At 41.7% G+C, this 22,120-nt stretch overlaps 1 protein-coding gene across 12 annotated transcripts in view; it reads right to left on the reverse strand.

Annotated features, from left to right (window-relative positions):
• Window positions 1-22,120, reverse strand: part of DOCK3 (dedicator of cytokinesis 3) — a 207,297-nt gene that overhangs the window by 51,660 nt on the left and 133,517 nt on the right. For 8 of the 12 annotated variants that reach the window (XM_068157817.1, XM_068157823.1, XM_068157824.1 and 5 more), the window contains exons 16-27: window positions 18,306-18,468; window positions 17,750-17,856; window positions 16,857-17,028; window positions 16,091-16,188; window positions 14,169-14,252; window positions 13,975-14,075; window positions 12,569-12,650; window positions 6,687-6,857; window positions 5,293-5,379; window positions 2,852-3,044; window positions 1,205-1,332; window positions 93-239 (exon numbers count right to left, since the gene is read on the reverse strand). In XM_068157817.1, the coding sequence (XP_068013918.1) occupies window positions 93-239; window positions 1,205-1,332; window positions 2,852-3,044; window positions 5,293-5,379; window positions 6,687-6,857; window positions 12,569-12,650; window positions 13,975-14,075; window positions 14,169-14,252; window positions 16,091-16,188; window positions 16,857-17,028; window positions 17,750-17,856; window positions 18,306-18,468 (1,533 nt within the window). The remainder of the gene's footprint in view (window positions 1-92; window positions 240-1,204; window positions 1,333-2,851; window positions 3,045-5,292; window positions 5,380-6,686; window positions 6,858-12,568; window positions 12,651-13,974; window positions 14,076-14,168; window positions 14,253-16,090; window positions 16,189-16,856; window positions 17,029-17,749; window positions 17,857-18,305; window positions 18,469-22,120) is intronic. The other 4 variants (XM_068157820.1, XM_068157819.1, XM_068157826.1 and 1 more) reach the window with 2 other exon arrangements.

Raw genomic sequence — 22,120 nt, forward strand, 5'->3', positions numbered from 1 at the left:
CAGCAGAGATGATAATGAGGTGCCAGTGGTGGTGAGGGACTGGACCAAAGGTTAGAGAAGCAAGAAATAGAAACTGATTGTTAGTTACTAACAGTGATTTCTGCTGTGCACTGCGGGCAACGCTGCCCTCTTACCGCCTCCTGAGACTGCGATTTACTCATGATTGTAAGCAGAGTTTGTAAAAGCACATCCAGGAGGCTCTCCACCATCATCTCAACCTCCTCCACGACATCTCCCTCCTATAGTAAGTGGTGAGCAAACAGACGGTTAGAAACTAGAGAGAACAGACTGGGCAAAGACAATTCACATGACAGCTGATAGCGAGCTCTGTGACAGCCGTTCAAAGCGCAGTCGCGTTCCTCACTGGTACCAGATACCGTTGTGATGCCAGTGTGTGTGCCCGGTACCTCCTCAGTCTGATGGAAACATTCAGGGTCACAGCCATAAAGGTAAATCTATAATCAAAGGTCTGCATACACTCTAGAACACAATGGGATCAAATTATGTTCAGGAACCTTTATTCCACAGCAGTATTATTTTAGCTGATTACCACAATGCCTTTCATCTCGTTCCTTTCAAACTAACCCATATCCTGCAACTGGAAATGCACATTGCTAGGAATCATATTTAGCATCATGAGTTTCCTCCTTTAGAGTCAGGGGCGGAAACTTCACCACCCTCTGTTTGTGAGCATTGCTTTAAATGATCAGGTTACCATTTGAGATCAGAGTACTATGATCATCAAAGCTGGGTGTTCAAACTCAGCAGCAGTTTGCAGCACTAAGTGTGATTTTATTGATTGGATAATTTTAGAGCATGCTCTTAATGTGAATCACAAAGTGCTAGTTAATGTCTCTTGCAGAACTAGAAGTCCTAGAGCTGTGCAGTGCTTTTAAACTCCACTGACACCTAACTTCTGGGCTTGGATGAAGAAAATTAAAGTGTCAAACCTGGTAAACGTATATGCTTTTTCCCCCTCCTAACAGCCAGAACACTGTAATCAGAATGCTCTGAGTCACACCCACAAAAGCAGACCCTCATTTCAGATGTTCTCCTGATGACAGGAAGTTAGCAGAATGTAATTTTTAAAAGGATTTTTACAAAACCTGCATTAAGCTATAAAATACCTCTCCTCAGTCTTCACTTCACTCCATCACTGAGGCAGTTGGAAAGAAAAAAGAATGAAAATCTAGCAGCAGATTACCAAAGAGCTGGTCTTGATTATGGAGAAGATACTACTGAGGATCCCAGAGCAGATGAGTAGCTCCTTCTGCTGTCGTAGGTGAAGGTGAATGTGGTGAAGAACGACAGGTAGCAGGATGCGCCGGGACTCTGAAGAAGGGAAACCAGATCACAGTTCTTCCAAAAGAAAATTCAATTCCAGCCACCCTCATCCACAGCCTCTTGGCATCTAAACTAACCTACTGCTACACAGCACCCCTGACTGGCTGGTGCAGCTTCTACTGTACAGATTGTAGGACACTGCACTACTAAGGACTGTAATGCATCAATAGCGCATCAGAAGTTCCTGATGCAGTGTACAAGCTGTTCTCAACAGTGACCCAGCTTGGAAACAACAGATGTGAACTGCTACTTTCTATTGGTGATTTCTTTTGTGCACACCCTTCCTCACTTTGCGTTTCTTTCCAGCTATATTGTCACAGCTAATAAAGCTTCTCCAATATATATCCCTCATGGAAACTGAGTAATTCTTCTCTTTCAGCTAGCTTACAAACTTGAATTTTATTAAAGAAGGGAGAGCAGGTAGCAGCTGCAGAAACCAGTAGCCAAAACAGGAGAAAGTGGCAAGAATTCAGCAGATGGACCAGTAGGAGAGACAGGACGAAAAGGCATCATCACCATATGGGAGGCAAGAAGAGAGAATGGATCTTCCTTTAATTGCAAGGCCTGAAGAGCTGGGAGGATGGGCAGGTGAAAGGTAACTTTGGAAACTTCCCCATTAACCTTCATTTCTTCTTGACAATGATACTGACAGCTAATGATGCTTTTAGCTGCTGCACAGCACCATGACATCTCACTACTGGGTCAAAAACCAGAAAGGGAAATGTTTGGCTCAAACATTATCATTAGATAAAATTGACTGCCTGTTTCACAGCCACCTCTGGGCTAATTACTCCTTCTCTCCACTCCTGCTTTTTGAGATGCATTTCAGGTTTTTAAAAAAAAGGAAAGTTTCTAAACATGATGCTGTGGTGCTGTCATTCTCACCTTGCAGTCAGTAATTTGAGTGCAGTAACTTGAGATCCTCCCCACAGGGAAGATAAGCCCAATGGTGCTTTTTATCTTCCACTATTACCTTTATAACTTCTTTCATTCAGACCTTTATGTATGATATAAACTCACAATCTTCAGCCCTTCTTCATCCAGCCTTTAGAAGCATTACTCATATGTTGAGACAAGGAAATGTAAGTTTGAATGTAAAGATTAAACATACTTTAAAGAATGTGGTGGGATTCTCACATTACTTTATCTCCCCGATGCTCTTTCTCAGACAAGCTGGAAAAGAGGTTCCCTTCCTAGCCATGACAACCATAGAAGAGCAATACAAAGTATCAACTCAGATTTGGCACTTCTAATAATTGATTTGTTCATGTACATATTTTTATCAATGTTTAGGGACCAGTTTATCCACAGTGGAGCTCTAAACATTTTCTGCCACAGAGAAACTCAGAAAGTACCTGCAGTGAATACATGCAACTGTGATGCTGACAAGAGAAATCATTACCACAATTATTGTCATCCAGCAATGAATTATTTGCAACAGAGTGACTGCAAAATAATGTGAGGTGTCCCCAGCCTTAGCAGCAAGACCTAGCTTCAGCCACCTTACCTGAGAAAGAGAAGAGACGGCTGTCAACAGTGCGCGCGATGGACTGCAGCTTGACGACATCCATGGACTGCCCGATGTGCACTGTGCTGGGCATGCTGCCCAGAGTGCCCCTCACAAACTCTGCAACTTCCTGCACAGTGAACATCTGCAGCAGCTCATCAAAGATAGCAGGGAAGGAGTTCAGCAGAGCAGCCTGAAAGGAGGAGAGGAGGAAACTGAGAATTCTGAATTCTGCAAGCGCAGCTAAATGCAGCAAACCAGAAACAAGAGCAGAACTGAATTAAGGGTCTGCAAAAGGCTCCTCAGCAGTGCACTATGGGCAGTGCAGCGGTTGGCAATACCTAAGGTTCAGAGTGAACAAACTGTAGTGTGTAGCATAGAAAAATCAATACTAGGCCTTGAGCACATACACACTGCAGAGCTTCCAAAGGCTGTATTTTAGGACAATGGAAAAGGGGCAAACCCCCAGCATCTGAGGTACCAGAGGAATATGAGTCCATTTTTGTTCATTTCTTTTCTTTCTACAAATATGAAATTTGCTTCTCGTTAAGAGAGCTCCATACAATTTTTTGTACTGAGCAGCTAGGTAAGGCAGCTAAACTCCTCAGCAAATATTTTGAAGTAAAGAACGTGCTGACAGACCCTTAACCACAGGGGTTATGTCATGTGACATTAGAATATCTCTGCAGCAGGGGGGAGGGGAATGTGATTTTGTGTGGAAGAAGCATCACATCATGCAAGTGAGTGTGCTCGTGATTCTTGCAGATACAGATATTTCCAGTAAGCTGGAGCTATCCTGGAAGGTGTTTTTTAAGGTGCAGAAATAGTATCACTACTACAACAAAAAATAATCCAACTCTTCATCCCCCACTTTTCCAACTTATTTTTTTCCTAGCAGTAGGGAATTCTATGTATAGCCCTATCCTCCAGCTCCACAGACTTGGTGTCACATCTAACAACTGCCACACACCTCTGATGCTTTTACATTCTTTTCCCCCCCTCTACATCCTAACTGAAGTCCATTACCTGTTTCCTCATTATTAACTACCTGAATTCCTGATGGTTGCTTTCCTGAACTGCCACACAGCCTGGTTTTGAGTCAGCTGCCTTACTCTCATGCACCCCATTCCACCTGACTCCACCCCACCACTTCTCTCCTCACTGTCTCCATTTCCCTGGTCTGAAGCTCTCTGCACAAACCCCATTCAGATGTACCAAATTTTGTTGCAGATCTCTGTTCACTTTGCTTTTCCAGAGTCTCACCACCTCTCAGTATTTTCTGTTCTGCAAGTTCTCCTTTTCCTCATGGATTTTGGTGTCGTTTTCCCATTGCATAGACATTTCTGTACCTCTCCCATACTGGCCCTAGCACTTGGCACATCTTTCCCAATCCCAGATAACGTATAGCTTCTCTCTTTGCCAAGGCTTTCCTCAAAGCATCTTTTCCTTCAAACACCAGTGATATCTTTGAGCTAAGTTATTTTTACAACTAACACCACAGAGCTCATTAAGTTATTCTGAATATAAATTTACCTCTTTCTTCTTCGTGCTTGTTATCTCTCTCAACATCTTGTCTTGTTACAATCAATTCAGATTACACAAAACCCCACATAGCCTCCTGGGTGTTGTCACCTATTTGTTGCTACATACATACAATGTACTAACAAAATAAACAAATATGAATCATTTAAATGGTACTCTTGGAAGGCTGTAACAGCCACAAATCCAGTCATCATCTTAACCTTTGGGATAATACAAGTGAAATTAAAACACAAGCCAAACAAATCCTTGCAAGGGTTGTCCTAAACTTATTTCTAACTATTGCTATAAAGCAGGAGATGTTCTGTGGTGATTTAGGATCTTCAGGAGCATTCCAAGGATATGCAAAGGATCTCTACAGGAAGATCTGGAGCTCTCTTGAGAAGCAGCTACATAATTTCATCGGTTCCTTGAAGGTTCCTTTTTTTGTACAACACCCTAAAATATGCTGGAACATTACTCATGTCAAACTAATTACCTGGAAGGAAGGACATAATCAGTTTTAATCTCATTGCTGGAAAGAACTATATTGAGACCTCTCTAATATCCTGGATGAGAGGGCAAGTGCAAAGCAAATGACGTTTGTTAGGGCCTCAAGCCTTTCTGTAGATACTTAACAGTTGCCCAGATTTCCAGAACTAGTACATAATCAACTTGGCTCTCCTAAATGATTCGATGCATAATGTTGTACCCGCCCTCAGTACCATCTCCGTGGCATGTGGATGTCAGAAGCTGTTCCATCAATAGCGAAATATTGCACTCATACTCATTCTATAGTACCAGCCACTTAAACATTGAATTCCAGTTTATATGCAGGAAAAGAGGGTTTGGGGTAGGGAAAAAGGATTAACTGGGAACATCCACGATGAAACACTTGTGCAGTGCTGAGGATCATTACTTACAGAATTAAATGATGGCCTTGAAGTACCGCCACATTTTTGTGGGGCACATGTCCCAGCTCCGCTCGCCTGCCCTCCAGGCTGAGAGGCCTATGGGGCAATTGGGATCAAGGGGCAACATAGTGGCAAGGGGGAAACAAAAAGCAAACTTTTCAAAGATTCAACAAAGACAGGCTTTGCAAATTACAGAAGTCCAAATTAAGAAATATCATAGCGAGAGAAAGGAGAAAAAAAACCCAAACCAAACCAACAAATAAACAAACAAAACACCAAAGAGAAAAGGGAAAATAACTACATCCTCCAATTTTCTCTCCCTCTGTATTTGTGAGCAACTGAAAAACAAACAAAGCACCCTAAACAGCCAGCACTCAGAAGATGCTCTTTCCACTCACTGTCATATGCCTGCAAAATTCTGTGCAGTGACTTCTCATGTTCCTGGCTCATCTTATCATACCCACTAATGGGTGATTAAATAAAAGATTAGAGCAGCTGTTCTCAAAATCTCTCAGAGCAGCTTCTTAAGAGATCACACTGCTGGCAGCTTCCCTAACCAGTGCAGTCACTCTGGTTGGTTGCAAGGATCACAGCGACTGCTTCTCCGGCAAACTGCAGGTGTTCAAAACATCTGTAAACAGTTAATTAGTGATTACAAATCACCTGCATAATGTCAGGAAGTTCTAGGTGATCCATTCTGACATTATCTGAGCTGAGGCACACACAACACATTTGACATTACTATTTAAGACTTCTAAACACAGAAGTGTATGATGTAGTACAGTGATCTTTGAAATATGAAACCAAGCAAAACAGCATCCTTACTCACTTGGAGTGGTATGTTAGGCCCACAGGAAGCCTTCATGAAGCCTTCTGGGACATATTCAAAACAACATGTTACTGTGAGTGTGGGTGTCACAGTATGCTTGTGGTCAGGCTCCACCTGATTCTGAGCATCATTTTAGAAGATGCTGAAATTCACTTTATCTGACTGGGAGTGCATCAATCGAGCCTCTCTACTGTGATGCTGCTATGACCCTAAGCACTGACTTGAGCTACCACAAATAAGGATTTAAACTTTCTTGAGGGAAACCATAGGACATGTGAGTAAGACAACCCCAAGACTTGAAAATACAGCCTACTTCTGTGCAGAACAAAAACCTGCATCCTCATGTGACCAGTCACTTTCCTCGAGAGTGCACAGTTCAGCTCACCTGTACCTGCAGCGTGGCACAAAGCTGCTGTCTAGTAACATCAGTTGGCTACAATTTTCAGCATCACCAGCTCTGTTAGAGGGGAACACTCCTCTAACCAGCAGTTAATCATCATGTGTCCAAACAGATGATGTGTGCAGGAAAGAGCTGTCTTTTGGTTTGCCAGTTAAAATGCAGAAAATAGCAAACCTGTGTGAAGATGAGAGTCTCAGAGCTCCTGCTGTCCAAGCTGAGCACAAATCTGATGGACTGGAAAAGCTCCTGGATGCTGGAGCGGAACTGTTCCTCCTCCATTCCACAAGTAGCTCTGGAGTAAAGGATCCGAGATTGGACAATGAACTTGAAAAGATATTCCAAGGCCTTAAGGTGCAGGAGAGGAAGGAGATTAAGACAGAGAAAAAGAGAGAAAGAAAAATAAAGGAGCTTTAAAGAGAACCAGGAAAGAGTTTAAGTGCATAACAACTAAATTCTTCAGCTTTAGAAAGGAGAAAGCAAACCAGGTTTTGTAAGTCATATAATTCAGTTAAGAAGAGCTACTCCTAGGCAAGTACCCATGCTTGGCCAGTCTTTGCCACTGGTATGTCCCACTAACAAAGGCAGTAGCCATTTAAATTACAGACAAATTAGTGTTACATAATTTGAGGGACAGCTTGGTGAAGGATCAGAGACTTGGCGTTTTCTCATGACTTGGCACAATGCCTCTAGGTGCCTGAAGAAGCTATTCTGCTGTTTTCATTCCATTTTTACTTCAATTCCTTAACTAATCTATATTAAGGACAGTGGACTGTTAGTGAAACAGAAGAAGGATTACCTGGAAAAAGGAGAGTCTATGTTACAATATGATGGAGCAGCAAGGCGCAGCTATATTTCTGGCAGCTACATGTGCAAACAGAAATCAATGCAGATGCAGAAAGCAAAGATGACAAGAGTGGCAGGTGAAGCCCTCTGGCAGCACACAGCAGCAGCACTGGAATGACTTTTTGCTTCCAGCTGTGGTAATTTAAAGTGTCTTTCTTTTACCATCACATGTGAAACTTTGAGAGCACCCAGCAGAGGGAGAATAACCTGCACAGGAGATGTCACTGAACGCTGTTACACAATGTGTGATAGATGGTGCAGTCCTGAAGGACTGCAAATTGCATCTTTTTGTAGTGGAATGACAATTTGCTCGACCACAGGTCTAGATTTAATCTGAATTTGCAACCTAACCATTTTTTAACTAAAAAGTTGTAAATGCCATTATTCAGAGCTCAGTTTTTTGGCAGCAGTGTGATGAAGAGAAATACATTATTGTCTGCAGCCTTTAACAAGCTTTCCAATCCATCACAGCCACTCTCAGAGCAATGCAGCATTCCACACAGCAACAAGGCCTTTTTGATCATTTAGTGTGCAAAACTGTCAATGGTAGAATGTACAAAATCCCAGTGACATTTAGACTTCACTCCTTCCTTTAGTGCTTAACATGATACACCATTAAAGCATGATGCACAGTTTGATGATATCCTCAAAATTCAGCACAGGAAACAAACAGGCCTGAAGCTTCAGCAGTCATGGTCTCTACAGAAACATTCCACTGTATCTGCTGGGAAATATTCTCGTTTCACTGCTAGGAAACTGGAAGTTAATTCAAATACACATTTTGCTCTCATCAGGTATTTTTGCACCCAGTAAGATGCCCCTCACAGAACCACCACAGTATCTGCATAAACATGCAATGTTATGTTGTGAGCTTTACACTGGCACAGTACATTATTTATACTCCTCCCAGTGAAGCTTCCTTACTCCAAAGCACGTAATCAGGAAATAACACTTTATACTTCTGGACAGTTTCCAGGCCAAGGTCAATTGGTTGACAAGAGTCAGCTCTTTAAGTTTGGCATCTCTGCTGCTGACACGACATACGGCAAGGCAAGTGCTCGTAGAAGCTGTTTTATAGCTTTGCTGTAGACAATCATAACTCTAACCTGAAAGCCCATAACTTTAATGTGAAGATTATGTTTTGCAATGAATCAGACATTTATGTAGGAAATGGTGTAATTCTGTGTGAAGTGAAATGGCAAGCCTTCAGAGACATTCCACAGCCTCAGCACTGGCATCCCAAACTGTTGCCTAGAATGACCCCACAAAGGCAGTCAAATGAAGAGCTCAGTGTGGCTGAGAGGGTAAAGACACAAACTAAGTCTTGTTATCACAGGTCAGCACTTGGACCAACTGACTAGTCACAAAATCACAGATTTGATGCACATATGTGCCCAAAGACCCAGAAGGGCACTGAAAGAAAAGTCAAGCTTCCTATTATATTTGACACAATAGAAGAAAATCAGTCTAAAATTAGAACAAGTTTCTTAAAATCACAGTTTGTATCCATGTGCACACAAGAGGTGAGCACACACCACTCACCTGTGAGCAGCAACTTAAGAGACTTCACCACATGAAAAACTTCAGTGGATAAATAGCATCATAACCTTACTGCCTCTCAACTGAACAGTCCTTAAGTTCTACCAGTGGTGCTCCAGGAGGGACAAGAAAAGGAGTAAGAAATGTGCCTATAGACAACAACTCTCACTCATAATGAGTAGCCCTCCTTTCCTCTCTGAGTGACTGTCCATGGGCATGTTTACTCTGTGAATACAGGAACAGCACATGTCAACTTGCAGAGATTACCTGGTGGCTGGTTGCAATGTCCCAAGAGAATTCAAGCCAGAAGACCACTATGGCAAAAGCAGCATCAGTTAGAAGCTTCTATAACACAGGTTAAATATTGGATAAATATCTGTGGCTATTCTGAAGCTCTAATGGATAAAGATACTCTTCAGAGACTGTAGTGTCACTTGAGCCTTCAGGGATTATGTTCAGACACCATTTGATGCTTTACTGCACCACATAAATGCAGTGGACAGTTCTGGGGACAGTACAGCAGCATATCTGGACTTAACTGCTGTAGAGATGAAGAGACTGATTAATGCAAACAAAAGGCAAACCACAACTGCTGTTCAGAGTACAGACTCATGAATCACCCATGAACAGAGAGCTGCTTTAAGAAAAAGCACAGATTAATTCCCTAACTCAAAAACCCAAGGATTACTTTAAGAAAGAATGTGGAATATGTAGAATGGGCAACCTTATGATAAATACAGTGTACGTAAAGAGGATTAGCTTTGAAGGTCTAAATCTCCTTCACTGTTCTAACCCAAGTGAATGAAAGCCATTTTCAGTAATCCCTGAGTGTCCACTTCACAATTCAGAAGCAGCTGTCAGATTTCTTCTGTCCATGTGTTTTCAGAGAACAGCATATCTGCCTCAAGTACCAGAAATATTTACTATGAAGGAATTTACTATTTACTATTACTAGGAAAAAGAAGTGCAAAGGCTCAAGTGAAGGTACCCAGTCAAATCTTGTGAGAGCAGATGAAAGACCTAGGGGAAAGCTTAAGGCATCAGGAACAAAAGGAACAAGTCCCACAGACAGAGTGACCATGGTGGAACAGTTGTAATTACATCAGCAACTTTCTGGTATTCTCAGAAAAAGTGAGACTGCAGAAAATGTAAATCACCAAATAGAGCAAATATTTCTGAATTAGGTAACTACTAAGTCCAGAGACAGACTGGCCTCAGAAGCAACAGACTGACAGTCTGTGTAAAACAAGCAATTTGGAGGAGTCCCCAGACTCAAAAGGCAGGCTGAGAATGAAATTTCAATCTCCCATTGACCATCTTAGTGGCTGGCATGGCTCAGAAAGCATGTTCAGGGTTAAGGAGAAGCCAACTGGGAAGACTAACCCTTTGCACATCACTGATCCACGTAAAGCCCCACAGCAATAGTATCCAGAACCCCAAAGTCTCTAACAATAAAGTCTGATACATGTTCTGTGTGATTCTGCCTCAGAGGAAGCAAAGATCTCGCTTTTTTTCAATAGGTTCCTCAATATAAGCAAAAATCACCTGTAGTTCTACTACTGGAAGGTAACTGAAGCTGAAAGGGTATCTCCTAGAAAAATTTCCTAGGTTTTGCCACAACCAGTAGTAAGTAAAAATGTGTGGAGCCAAACATGGACACTTACAGAGTCTCTGGGGAGGCAGAGGGAGCTGTGCCTGGATGCAGCTTCTGGGAAGCTTGTTATAAAGCATAATAAAGGATGATACTACTGTATTCTAGCAAGGGTAGAGGCTGTAGTTCCTCTGTGTTTCATAGATGTATTTGAGAATTAAGAGCTGTCTGGAGGGAGGGAAGTAATTCTACAAACAGTGTAGAACACTGCTTGCTAATGGCAAGAGTAGAATCCTGTGAGAGGTCTGCGAACTGCATAATCCATCATGAATTTACAAGGGCAGTCAAGAGCCAAGAGTGCAGAGATAACTCAAAACTTGCTTTAGTGTACTAAGTGTAATGGCTAACTCAGGGATAGGGTGGAGAGCTCCACCTCCAAACATCAGAAATAAAATCTGGAAACAAAGAAGGAAATCAATCACTGAATGGTAATGGAAGAAGATAAAGACTTCATTTGGGCCTTCAAGATACACCTGCAAAGTCAGCTGTCTGAGTAGGATGTGACACCAGTGTCAGTGGTACAGGATGCACTGTTAGGTCTGCAGAAACTCCAGTGGTAACTATAATTGCTGTGCTTGGAAAGGCTTGGGAACTAAGCAGAAAACAGCATGGAAACCCCCCTGAACCCCTTCTGGTATCCCAAAAGGAGAGGGGAAACTGCTCTGCTCTCCTTCCCCCCTGCCCCATAATTAGAAGAAAAGAGTTCAAAGCATTGTTAGCCTCCTTATCTGCAAAGCCGTGGCCGTAAGATTTTCCCAGCTGAGCAGAAACAGCCAGAGAAGAAAGAAAGGAATGAAGTGGAATGGTCTAGTAGTCATGAGGTATTGAGTGACAGGTTGGACTTGATGGTCTCTGAGGTCTTTTCCAACCTTATTGATTCTATGATTCTAAAGAGTGGTTTGAGAGGGAAGAAAACTTTCTACAAGTCATTCCAGGTAGAGATCTCTCATTTCTTAATTGTAATAATTTCTTTGTAATTAAAAAAAAAAAGAGATGGATGAAAACAGAAAGAATGCAAAAGTGGATAATTAGATAATTTCTTGGGAAGGACAGCTTTGCTCCACTTTTACTATTCCCTATGAACCTGTAGTTGAAAAGTAATACAAAGAAGTAGTTTCTAAGTATGTCAGTATCTAGCAAGACCTGAAGGGAGGTTGTAGACAGGCCAAGGTTGGTCTCTTCTCCCAGGCAGCCAGTACCAGAACAAGAGGACACAGTCTCAGGCTGCGCCAGGGGAGGGTTAGGCTGGATGTCAGGAAGAAGTTCTATACAGAGAGAGTGATTTGCCATTGGAATGGGCTGCCCGAGGAGGTGATAGAGTCGCCATCACTGGAGGTGTTCAGGAGGAGACTTGATGGGGTGCTTGGTACCATGGGTTAGTTTTTAGGTGGGTTGGATTGGTTGATGGGTTGGACACGATGATCTTGAAGGTCTCTTCCAACCTATTCCTATTCTATTATTCCATTATTCTATTCTAAACCCTGGAATAGTGCCCCTGTAATTATCAGGATATGATCTTAACAGATACAGGAAGGTGGTTGGTGGTGGTGATGCCAAACAACCTAAACGGAACAAGGATTCTCAAAACAAAAATTACTTCCTCAAGAATCTGACTAAATTAAGACTAAAGGAGGCAAAACAAAGGACAAAATAATCAAGGAAAGAAAGAAACAGCCATAGCAAAGTCTGAAATGCAGACGGAGACACAAGTGGAAATGTATTTACAAGGAACAATCTCTGAGCTTTCCCAAATGGCTCCCGCAAACTGAAGGAGCAGTTTATATATGTGTGTTCCAAGGTGCTTCACCTACTTGTGCTGACATGAAAAAGAGAAGAAGAAAGTGCTAATCTCAAAAGGACTTTTCTGCACAAGAGTGAATCTCCTCCTAAAATCGAAATTTTGGTGAAATCTTCCAAACCCCCAAATCCTGGTTAAGCAAGTGAGCTGTCAGGGCCGTTGTTGGCAGCTCCCCCAGCCCTTCTGTACTCACGGATGGAGCAGACACTTTCACTGAATACATACTCTCATAGCCTCCTGGATGTGGTCCTGGCGTACAAGCTCCGCTGAACGGTCCATGTACCACTTCAAACATCGGATCAGTTCTCTGGATACGACAAACACAACCTTCAGCACCCTTCTAAAACTAGTCAGGCAACAACACGTTGGTTTTAGGGAGCAATCTATCAGTCTCATTTCACTCCATTTCAGTGGTCAGCTACTAGCTGCTGAATTTACACAACATATACCCTTAAGTTTCAAAGCCAGAAAAGAATTTCTTCTTTGTAATTGACTTAGAGCATGGAGAACACAAAGAACACATCAAAAAGATGTTATTAAAGACACAGCTTTGATAAAGGCACGCAATAGAGTTGGAAGATCAAAACAGGTTTTGTTTTGTTTGTTTAATGAGAAATCCAGGCTGTCCTCTTAACTAATGAGTTTTTAGAAACTAAGGTCACAAAGAATATACAGGCATTTATTTTGCCTAAGTACACAAAACTATTTGGACCAGCTGAAAGAGCTGCATTAAAAACATGTTTTAGTTTAGACGTCAGACTCCCCAAAATCATTCCTTTTGTCTGTAAGAGGTGATAATTAACAGAAAGGAGAACACCTTTGTTCTCTGAACTTGATTATTCCATCCAGTGCTGCACAGTAGCTACAGTTTTCACCTGCCATTGACAGGATATGTTTTACATTTTGTTTTTAAGATGACACCAAAATGTGAATGGCTTAAAGCAATCAACCCCCAATTATAAGCTCTTTTTAATAGTTTACTGTTGCTAGAGTAAGCTCAAATAGACCAGAGAAATGGTCTAAAAGAAAGGAAAAACACCACCCTGAATGATCCTGTCACTGCCTTAAAAAACCTCAGAATATAGAAAAAAAATAATACCTATTTTATATATATTTGTATATCTATAAAATACAGAATATATATATTCTATATATAGAAAATAAGGCAGTGAAAATTAAGCTCTGATCTCCTGAAATGATACATTTACTGTAACCAAATAGAAGATCCTCTTGTTGGAATACCTGTCTGCTTTGCCAGAGGAAATCAGTTAGCTCTATAAGCTTTCACATATGTCTTACATCCCAACACCCTTCAGACGCAAAATGTATATGCCCTTGGTAGCTCATTAGCACAGACTGATAATGAGCTGCTGCCAATGACAGGATCTCTTAAGCTGAAACAAGGAATTAAGATTTGCCAGTTCAGAAAGGCAAGATAAATTCCAAAGTCTGCTCATTCTGAGACACAGGTGACCCTGGGCAGCTTTTCTCTATATAACTGTGCTGGGAAACTTTCATCTGAGCGGTTGTACTGTTGAAGACCACTCTGAACATGAAGGCTGTGATTCTGATGGTGACATCAAGAGACGTTAGCAAATGTTTGAGTGAAGTGATGGACAAACAAAACCTACTTGTAAGCCAGTGCTCCTGCAAAGTGCTTCTGAATGTACGTGTCCATCACAGGTCGAAAATGGAAATACTTGCTGTCACGCAGCAGATTGATGATGAATACCTGTGGGAGATGAAAGAGGTGAACACAGACCAAAGGAAATTGCCCACTGTTGCTAGGTTTCTGTAAACAAGTTGCAGAAGACAAGCAGCTTACCAACGACTGGAAGACCAGCAGACCATACTTTTCTGTGTTGTCATCCAGAACTACAAACAGCGTGTCGAGAATATCTTGTAAGAACTAAAATGACAAGGAAAAAACCCAAACCAGATCACATTTGGTTGTATTCAGAAGGTAATTCCCCCCTGCTTTTATCAGCTCATACATGTGGATCTCTCTGTGAAACACTTGCCAAGGACAAACTGCTTCAAGTTCATCCATAGGATGTGACAGATTTCCTTTGTGGGGTTTTTATTGTTTTTATTAAGGAGAATTTGTCTCTTCAGAGGGAATATTTCTAAACAAAAATGACAGCAAAACAAAAACTGAGGCATATGTACTCTGTGCCTGACTTGTAAATAGAGCTGAGTGTTCCTTTCACTGCAAACTGGCTGGAAGTGCTGCCTAACAACAGTAGCAAATCAACTTACTTTCCTTCTCCTATCATTAGAGCATACCAGATTCTGTTCACCATGAAGTTGCAGACTTGGAAGCACATTAACTGGTGCTCTGCATTATGTTTAATACTGAAAACTTCTGTTATGTGACAGAAAGTAAGAGCTTTTATAACAGGAATTAATTGGGTCAAGTTACACATGGCCAATTGTTTCTTTCATCTGTAGCACCGCAGCCTGCTGAATGCTGACAATTTGGTGATTTTCTTTACTGAAAGCACAGCCCTCAGAAAAGACGACTGAAGAAGGATGCTGGAGATCAAGTCAATTGCACATCCTCTCATGACTTCTTAATCTATTCTAATGAAATTTCTGACATGGAAAACAAGAAATAAATATAACAGTTTATGAAGCCTCTGAAAGGATGAGATTTATTTTTTCTCTGACTCACTGCATTCTGCTCTTTGTATTCCAATGCCAACTGGCTGCTGTTTTGAGGAGGGAATCAATTACTTCTCCCTGTGGGATAATTTAATCCATATTTTGGTGCTTTTTCTTTATAAAAAAAACAAAATAGAATACTTGCACTGCCCTGCAAATTCTTGAAGAGTCCAAGTAAAACTTGGGTTCTGTCCTCTTCTGTTGCTGTTATGAAGTTACCATGAAGATTAACGTTCAAATGAGTTAGCAAAGTAGCTTTATTACAAGCTACAAATTAAGTGGCAGGGTTTCTCTTCAGCTTCCTGTTTGGTTGTTTGCCATTACAAATTCTCTCCCTTTACTTCTTTACAGAAATAAATTCTAAGGAGAGTTCTCAGCACACCTAAAATTAGCAGAGGGAATATACCTGGAATGCACTTCTAAACTTTTTTGCTGGCATCAAATGCATTTTGGAATTCCTCTGACCTTAAACAGTTTGGGTCACAAAGGATTGGGTCACTGTAGAGCAACAGTGGCTACAAAATGTAAAAATAGTATCAGACAGGAGCTAGATTGCTGATAGATTAGACATAATACAGAGCAACTGGTGCTCTAGGCAGCAGCTCCTCTTCACCATGTCAGGACAGGACAGTGTTTCTGCAAGACTGTTTACTGGCTGCTGAGCCAAACTGAGCTTTCAGGTTTCACCTTTCCTTCTGCAAAATAGAAAAACAGATCAACTCCACTAGCTGTTTGTAAAGGCCAAGTTTTCCCAGTCAGCTCTGGTCTCTTCACTCTAGAAATAACCACCCACCATGCAATTTCACAGTATCCTATGAACAGCCAAGTCCACACTGAACATCACCAGCGGCTGTGTCTGCAGTGGCCAGCAGTATGGCTCAACAGATGCAGGCCTGCGGGGGGTAACCATTGGTGCTGAGGACCTGATACACAGCAGCACATGTGTGTGAGCTCTAGTTTGATCCCAAGGAGTGACTATCCATTCATTTTGGGCATGTATCTTCCTGTTCAGTTTCATGTCAAAAGGTCTGAACTCACTTGCTACACACAGATACATCCAAAGACTGTTGCTTCCCGCAGTACCTTAACAATTTCCTCGCCACTGACATGTCTCAGTCTTCCTAGAATGTCCATCACACGATCTGGGTAAGCTTTCCATTTCAGGAGGGCAAGCAAATCCACTGCAGAACAGTGAGACAAAGAGCTAGAATCCATAGGTAGAGGGAAGAACAGCAGCCCCAGACCCACCCAAGGTTATTACATGTTGCACTTCTGCTCTTTCTGCAGTTCACAGGAACAAATAAAATCAACAAAGGAAATGCAGAGTAAGTCCAATAGTACTAAGAGAGAAATTAATAGAGGAATGAAAAAGCACTATAAAAAGAGTAAAAACTGTATTTTCTCCTATGTGCCTTGACACTGCACTGTGGACAATCCACTTTTTTAATTCCCATGATTCAGGGGTGCTGCTACAGCAATTTATTTACTCACTCCCTTTAAAAGCTGAACGAAGCAAACTTCTGTGTAGAAGCATTAACACCAAAAGTTTTTCTCCCTTGGTCACTTGAAAAAATTACCTTTGCCTTAACGCATTGCCCTTCTCTTGCACTTAGAGTAAGATATGTGGGATTTCTCTGCCAGCTGTCAATATCCCTATTTCCTCAAAACCCCCCAAGTAACTGTTCATTTCAGTAGTGTTAGTTAAAAGGGAAAAAAAAAAGCATACATGTAATCAAATTGTAAGAAGGGAGTACTTGGGTCAAATGAGCAGAGCACAAGCATACCCTTTTTATCTATCTTGATCACAATCCCTCTTGCTTTGCGCAATTTTGAAGGATCAGCTACTTACCATTCTGGGTCAGTTTGGTAGAGGAGAGCTGTGTGGAGACTGAAAAGGTCTCTTTGGTGCTGCGCTGGAAAATGAGGCTGGAAGGGATGTTGGGGCAGCCGTTGTAGTCCTCCTTGCAGCAAGGCAGCCCCAGGTACAGCGCGTGATTGTTAAATGTGCTGTTCTCATCACACTGCAGGAACAGGACAAGAAAGAGAGATGTACCTCATCCATCCCATTCCACACACTCACACCCTGACAGCAAGGGCCTCACAGTATTCTGATTGATTGATCTTCTGGGTGCAAAAGATCACTTCTAAGAGAAAGCTGTGCTTATTGCCTTCAAGGCCTGTACCTACACAAAACAGACCCAGCTCTAGAAAATGTGGTTGCCTGAACAATGACTCTTTAGAACTTAACACCATCTTCCAACTGTACAACTTAGTGCTGCTGCCTGAAAACCATACTGAAGAAATTAACCAAGGTAAATCAGCAGGAAGATAAAACCCTGGACAAATCTCCAATCCTCCTGCTTCAGGGTTGGCCAGGCTGTAGCACTGAAACATGATGCATTTGAAGCACAACATCATTCCATCATACAAAGGTTTAGAGCAGTGCCATAAGCTAGTAAGACTGGTGAATGCTCAACACTACCATGCTTGAGCTCAAAATGGATAGGATTAACAGAAGCTACATCACCACTATCTGAAGGAGAAGGGTAGGCTGTACCTCAAGTAGAAGGCCGCACCCGTAACCCAGTCACGTAAGTTGGACTTCATAAGATTTTGAAACTACTGTTAATTTGTTCCTCAGATTCTTCCAATGAGGAGAAAAATAGATAATGTAATGATCATTACTTATTTAAACTGAAGTAGAGATGAGTAGCTAGGAAGTCTACAGAGAAGAATTGGTACCTTATAAACATAAAGCTCGTGGATGTCATCTGACAAGGTAGTGCCATCGTCTCTCATCAGTGGAGTGAATGCAAAACCAAAGAGCTTCTTTTCTCCCTTGTCTTTAGCTGTAGCAAGAGGGAGAAATAAGGAATCAGACCTGTGCATGTTCTACCTCTCCATGTATTTCACAAGGTTATTCACTAACCTCTCTGTGTGCCTAACAAAAATTGGGCAGATTACATAAGAAAGAACACAGACTATACTAAGTCAAATTCTATGCAAATGATCCACAAGCCTCAAAACAAACAAACATGCAGAAGAGTTCAATATGAAATATAAACACAGCCAAAGAACAGCAGGGGAGAACATCTACAGAATGTTTTGCCCTGCACTGAACTGTTCACTGTGTTTTCAATAAATGAAGCAGCCAGCTAAGGAGCAGTGTGCCGTTTCTCCATCTGAGGTCAGTATCCCTTTCCTGCTTTCCACCCACCAACAGCCTCACCCAAGTACAAACTGACAATGGAAAGCCCTCAGCTCTTTTGCATGTCTCTTGGTTATACTTTGTACTCACTGGAGCAATGTCTGAACTCAAACCGGAGGTGAGAGCCACGGAACCTGTCTATAGGGATGGGCAACTTGATGATTTCCCCCCACCGAGGGCTGTTATTGTGGTAAAGGACAAAAGAGTGGTATGCACTCCTGCTTGGCTCTCCTGAGCCCAGGCTGATGCAGTCCTAGAACAAAAGAAAACACTTTCAGAGGAGAAGACATCACATCACTGTCGATGAGTCATTTTATTACATGGTGATAACCTTTATATAACTCCTATCTTTCCACAGACATAAAGGAAGAGTCAGAAGCAGAACTCAGGCACAATGAAATCTGAATTTTTTGAAGAGATCTTTAAATTGTGTTTTGGGGCAAAGCATGAGCTCTGAGATCTAGGATCCTGGATGAATTCCAGTATCTTAGGTTATTATTTAAGCTAAGTTTTCTATCAAGTACATAACAGACACAATAAACACTTAAGTCCAAATATATAAATATGAGTCAAAAATGTCCCCAAATAACCCAAGAGGATCATCACTTGCAGCATTAACTTTTCAAACTGTCATTGAATAAGACCTCTGCTTCACTTAGTTCAGAATTATACCTGAACTTTTCCAGCTTTTAAAAGTGTAGGTCTTTTGAAACTACAACCATCCAGCCTCACTGAGTACCCCAGAAAATTCTCATTGAGTTACTTCATTAGTGGTAAAAGCAGCGAATTTCTACTGAATAGTCATCACTTCAAAATATAGTGGGACTTCTGCTTCTAAACATAAAAAGCTCACAGACCTTGGCCAGTCTATGTATTATCATAGTATCAGTCAGGGTTGGAAGGGACCACAAGGATCATCTAGTTCCAACCCCACTGCCATGGGCAGGGACACCCCACACTAGAGCAGGCTGGCCAGAGCCTCATCCAGCCTGGGCTTAAAAACACAAATGAAAAAAGCCCATGAATTAGTATTCTTTAGGAAACACAGAAATCCTTAGTCAGAACATAAGCAAAGGAAGTTAGCAAAACCAATGAAGTCCTGAAACAGGGACAGTAAATGGTCCTTTGTAATGAAGCCATGCAGCAGGAAGCACGTTCTGTAATATAAGCACTAACTCATGTTCTAGATCCAGCACTTACAAAGTGATTCAAAGCATACAACCTCTTATAAAACCACACAGAAAAAAACCCATCAGCTTAGGGTTTCTTCATATTAAGCATCTCTACAGATAATGACTGCAGGAAGAAGCAGAAGCTGGGCAGAGCCAGAAGGACGCACACAATGTAAATCCTGATGTAAACCCACCCTACATGGAGTAGCATCGTGACAAGAAGAATTACCAGCCATTTCCCCAAGGCATCTTTAAATTCCAACCCAAAAAACACTTACAATGGTGATTTGATTTTTTCATCTCTAACCAAGGCACTATTATGTCAACTATTTTCCATGAACCAGAGCCAGCCAGTTTAGCCTGTGGTAATATTCTGGCTTTGAGACAGCCAATAATTTGTGAAGGAGCCCAAAAAGCAAAGTTCTGTGGAGTTTGGGATTCAATGCAAGAACAACCTCCCCGGACAGAGATTGATTGCAAAGGCTCTAGTCCAAACTGAGCAACTGCAGCAAACACCCACAAAACTCAGTCCTCTCAAGCAAGTCTTAGTAACCATGTGGTTTGTGCTACAACCCCAGCATAAAGGTTATTGTTTTAATGCAGCAACAATAATTAACTGATGCAGACATTGAGAGGTTGGAGTGAGAGCACTGGAAACCAGAATGCCTGCAATATCCCAGTCACATTTTGTAGTAAGAGTAACTTGTTGGGCTTCAACTCTGCAGTTCCCCAACTTCATTCTGCATTAGGCTCCTAGGACAAAGTAAAATAGTATTTGCATATCTTCTATAAATACAGTAAGAATTCACCTTCCCATGTGAACTTTTTTTCTGTTGCCTCAAAAAATCACCTGCCTTGTCAGACAAATGGTCAGTCTTTGCTGGTTCATGCTATCAACTTTAAATAAACAGAGAGGTGAAGTCTTTCCATCTGCTTATTAGCTTGGTTTCTATGGATTTATACTGCAATGTATAGCCTGAGGAGGGAGCATTCTTTAACCTTTAATTGTGAATTATGATCTGCAAAATACAAACATGAAACTTGTCTCCATTCACCCAGTTGCCATGAGACCCAAACATGGAGATGAATTGGAGGGCAGAGGCAAGTAAGGGAAGGTACACTAGAAAAAGTAACAGGCTATAACTTCACCATTTAAGGTATGCCTTGCAATTAAAAGATAGCCCTGCTACTGGAGCAGAAAGGAGAGTAAGTGAGGAATGCATCAAGGGTGTTTATTTTTTGGACTGCACTGAAAGACACTGACAACTGAGTAAGAAGATTTGGAAAAGCAAGTACTGGTTTTCACTTTGAACAGCACTGTATCCTGGCAATAACGTCACTGCTTTCGGTAGGACCACTTCTTGATCAAGATCTACTCAACAACAACAGGGATTTGAGGCAGAATGTTCTCATTAACTCTGTGTATGGGTCTGCTACAGCCTCCACAAAGGCATAATTCAGATTTGGATCATGCTGCTGGTCAGGAAAAGTTCAGAGATGTTATTCTAATATAAAATGAAAATCTGGTGGCAATTACTGTGTAACTAAGCACACACTTTCTCACTTGGCAGTCTCAGCTTTGGAAAGGCCACAGGTCAGGGCAGTGAAGGACATTTCACCCACGAACAGTAGTGCTCTGGGGTCAGCAACTGAACTTTCAGTGTTCTGCCCATGCTATTTTAAACTAGAAATGGAATTTTTTTATTAGCTTCTCTACTGTATCACCTAGAGAAAGTTATTAAAGTAGTATCATAATTAGGGAAAAGAAAAAGAAGAACTAGCTACACTTAAGTGTAAAAGCAACCTCCTGTCATGCAAGTGATCGCTCAGGGAGCCCACACAAAGCAAGCGCTGCAGCAAGCCCTACTCAACAGATACCTTAACATTTATATCAAGAAGTTACAAGGTTCCTCCTGTTGCAGACTTCAGTACATTCTGTAGGCTATGCTGAGGGACTGAAATCGAAGTGCTGGTCTAGCAGTCTCTTTATGGCTGCTTCATCTAGAAATGAAATATTCTGGGGTTTGGCTGAAACCAGCTCCCACCTAACGGAAAATGACAAGCTTAAGGTGCCCACCTCAGAGATGATATATGCAGACTGCTGCAGTGGAAAACAAACCATTTAGGATTTAAAACTGAATTCTTCATAAAAAGAAGTAACCCAGTATCCATTTAGAGGCCTACTAAAATAACCCATCCTAACAGACCTGGGTTAAGATTTAGACAAATGTGCACCTGGATGTCCCAAAACTCATTGCACAGGTGGGATGGTTAGAACAAGTAAGAGCTCCTCAATCTCAGAGGAAGCATGGGAAGATTTTCAGCACAAACTTACAAAATCTACATTCTGAACGTTGAGATGCACTGGAAATCTACAGTTGAAGGAGCTGAGTCTTCATAATTTTCAGGGAATTTCTATAGATGTAGAGCAGACACATTCAATTAATAAGGTCAATTATCCTCTGCTATGAGGACAGGCTGAGGGAGTTAGGGTTGTTCAGCCTAGAGAAGACTCCAGTAGGACCTTAGAGCTGCCTTCCAATACCTGAAGAGAACCTGCAGGAAGGCTGTAGAGGGACTTTTCATAAGGCTGTCCAGTGACAGGACGAGGGGGAATTGTTTGAAGTTGAGGGAGAGTAGGTTTAGACTGGAACTGAGGAAGAAGTTCTTCAGTACAAGGGTGGTGAGACACTGGAATAGGCTGCCCCAGGAGGTTGTGAATGCCTCCCCCCG

This window comes from Melanerpes formicivorus, unplaced genomic scaffold (assembly GCF_026170545.1).
Source record: "Melanerpes formicivorus ecotype bairdi unplaced genomic scaffold, bMelFor1.0.p_v2 SCAF_38, whole genome shotgun sequence".
NCBI lineage: Eukaryota > Metazoa > Chordata > Aves > Piciformes > Picidae > Melanerpes > Melanerpes formicivorus.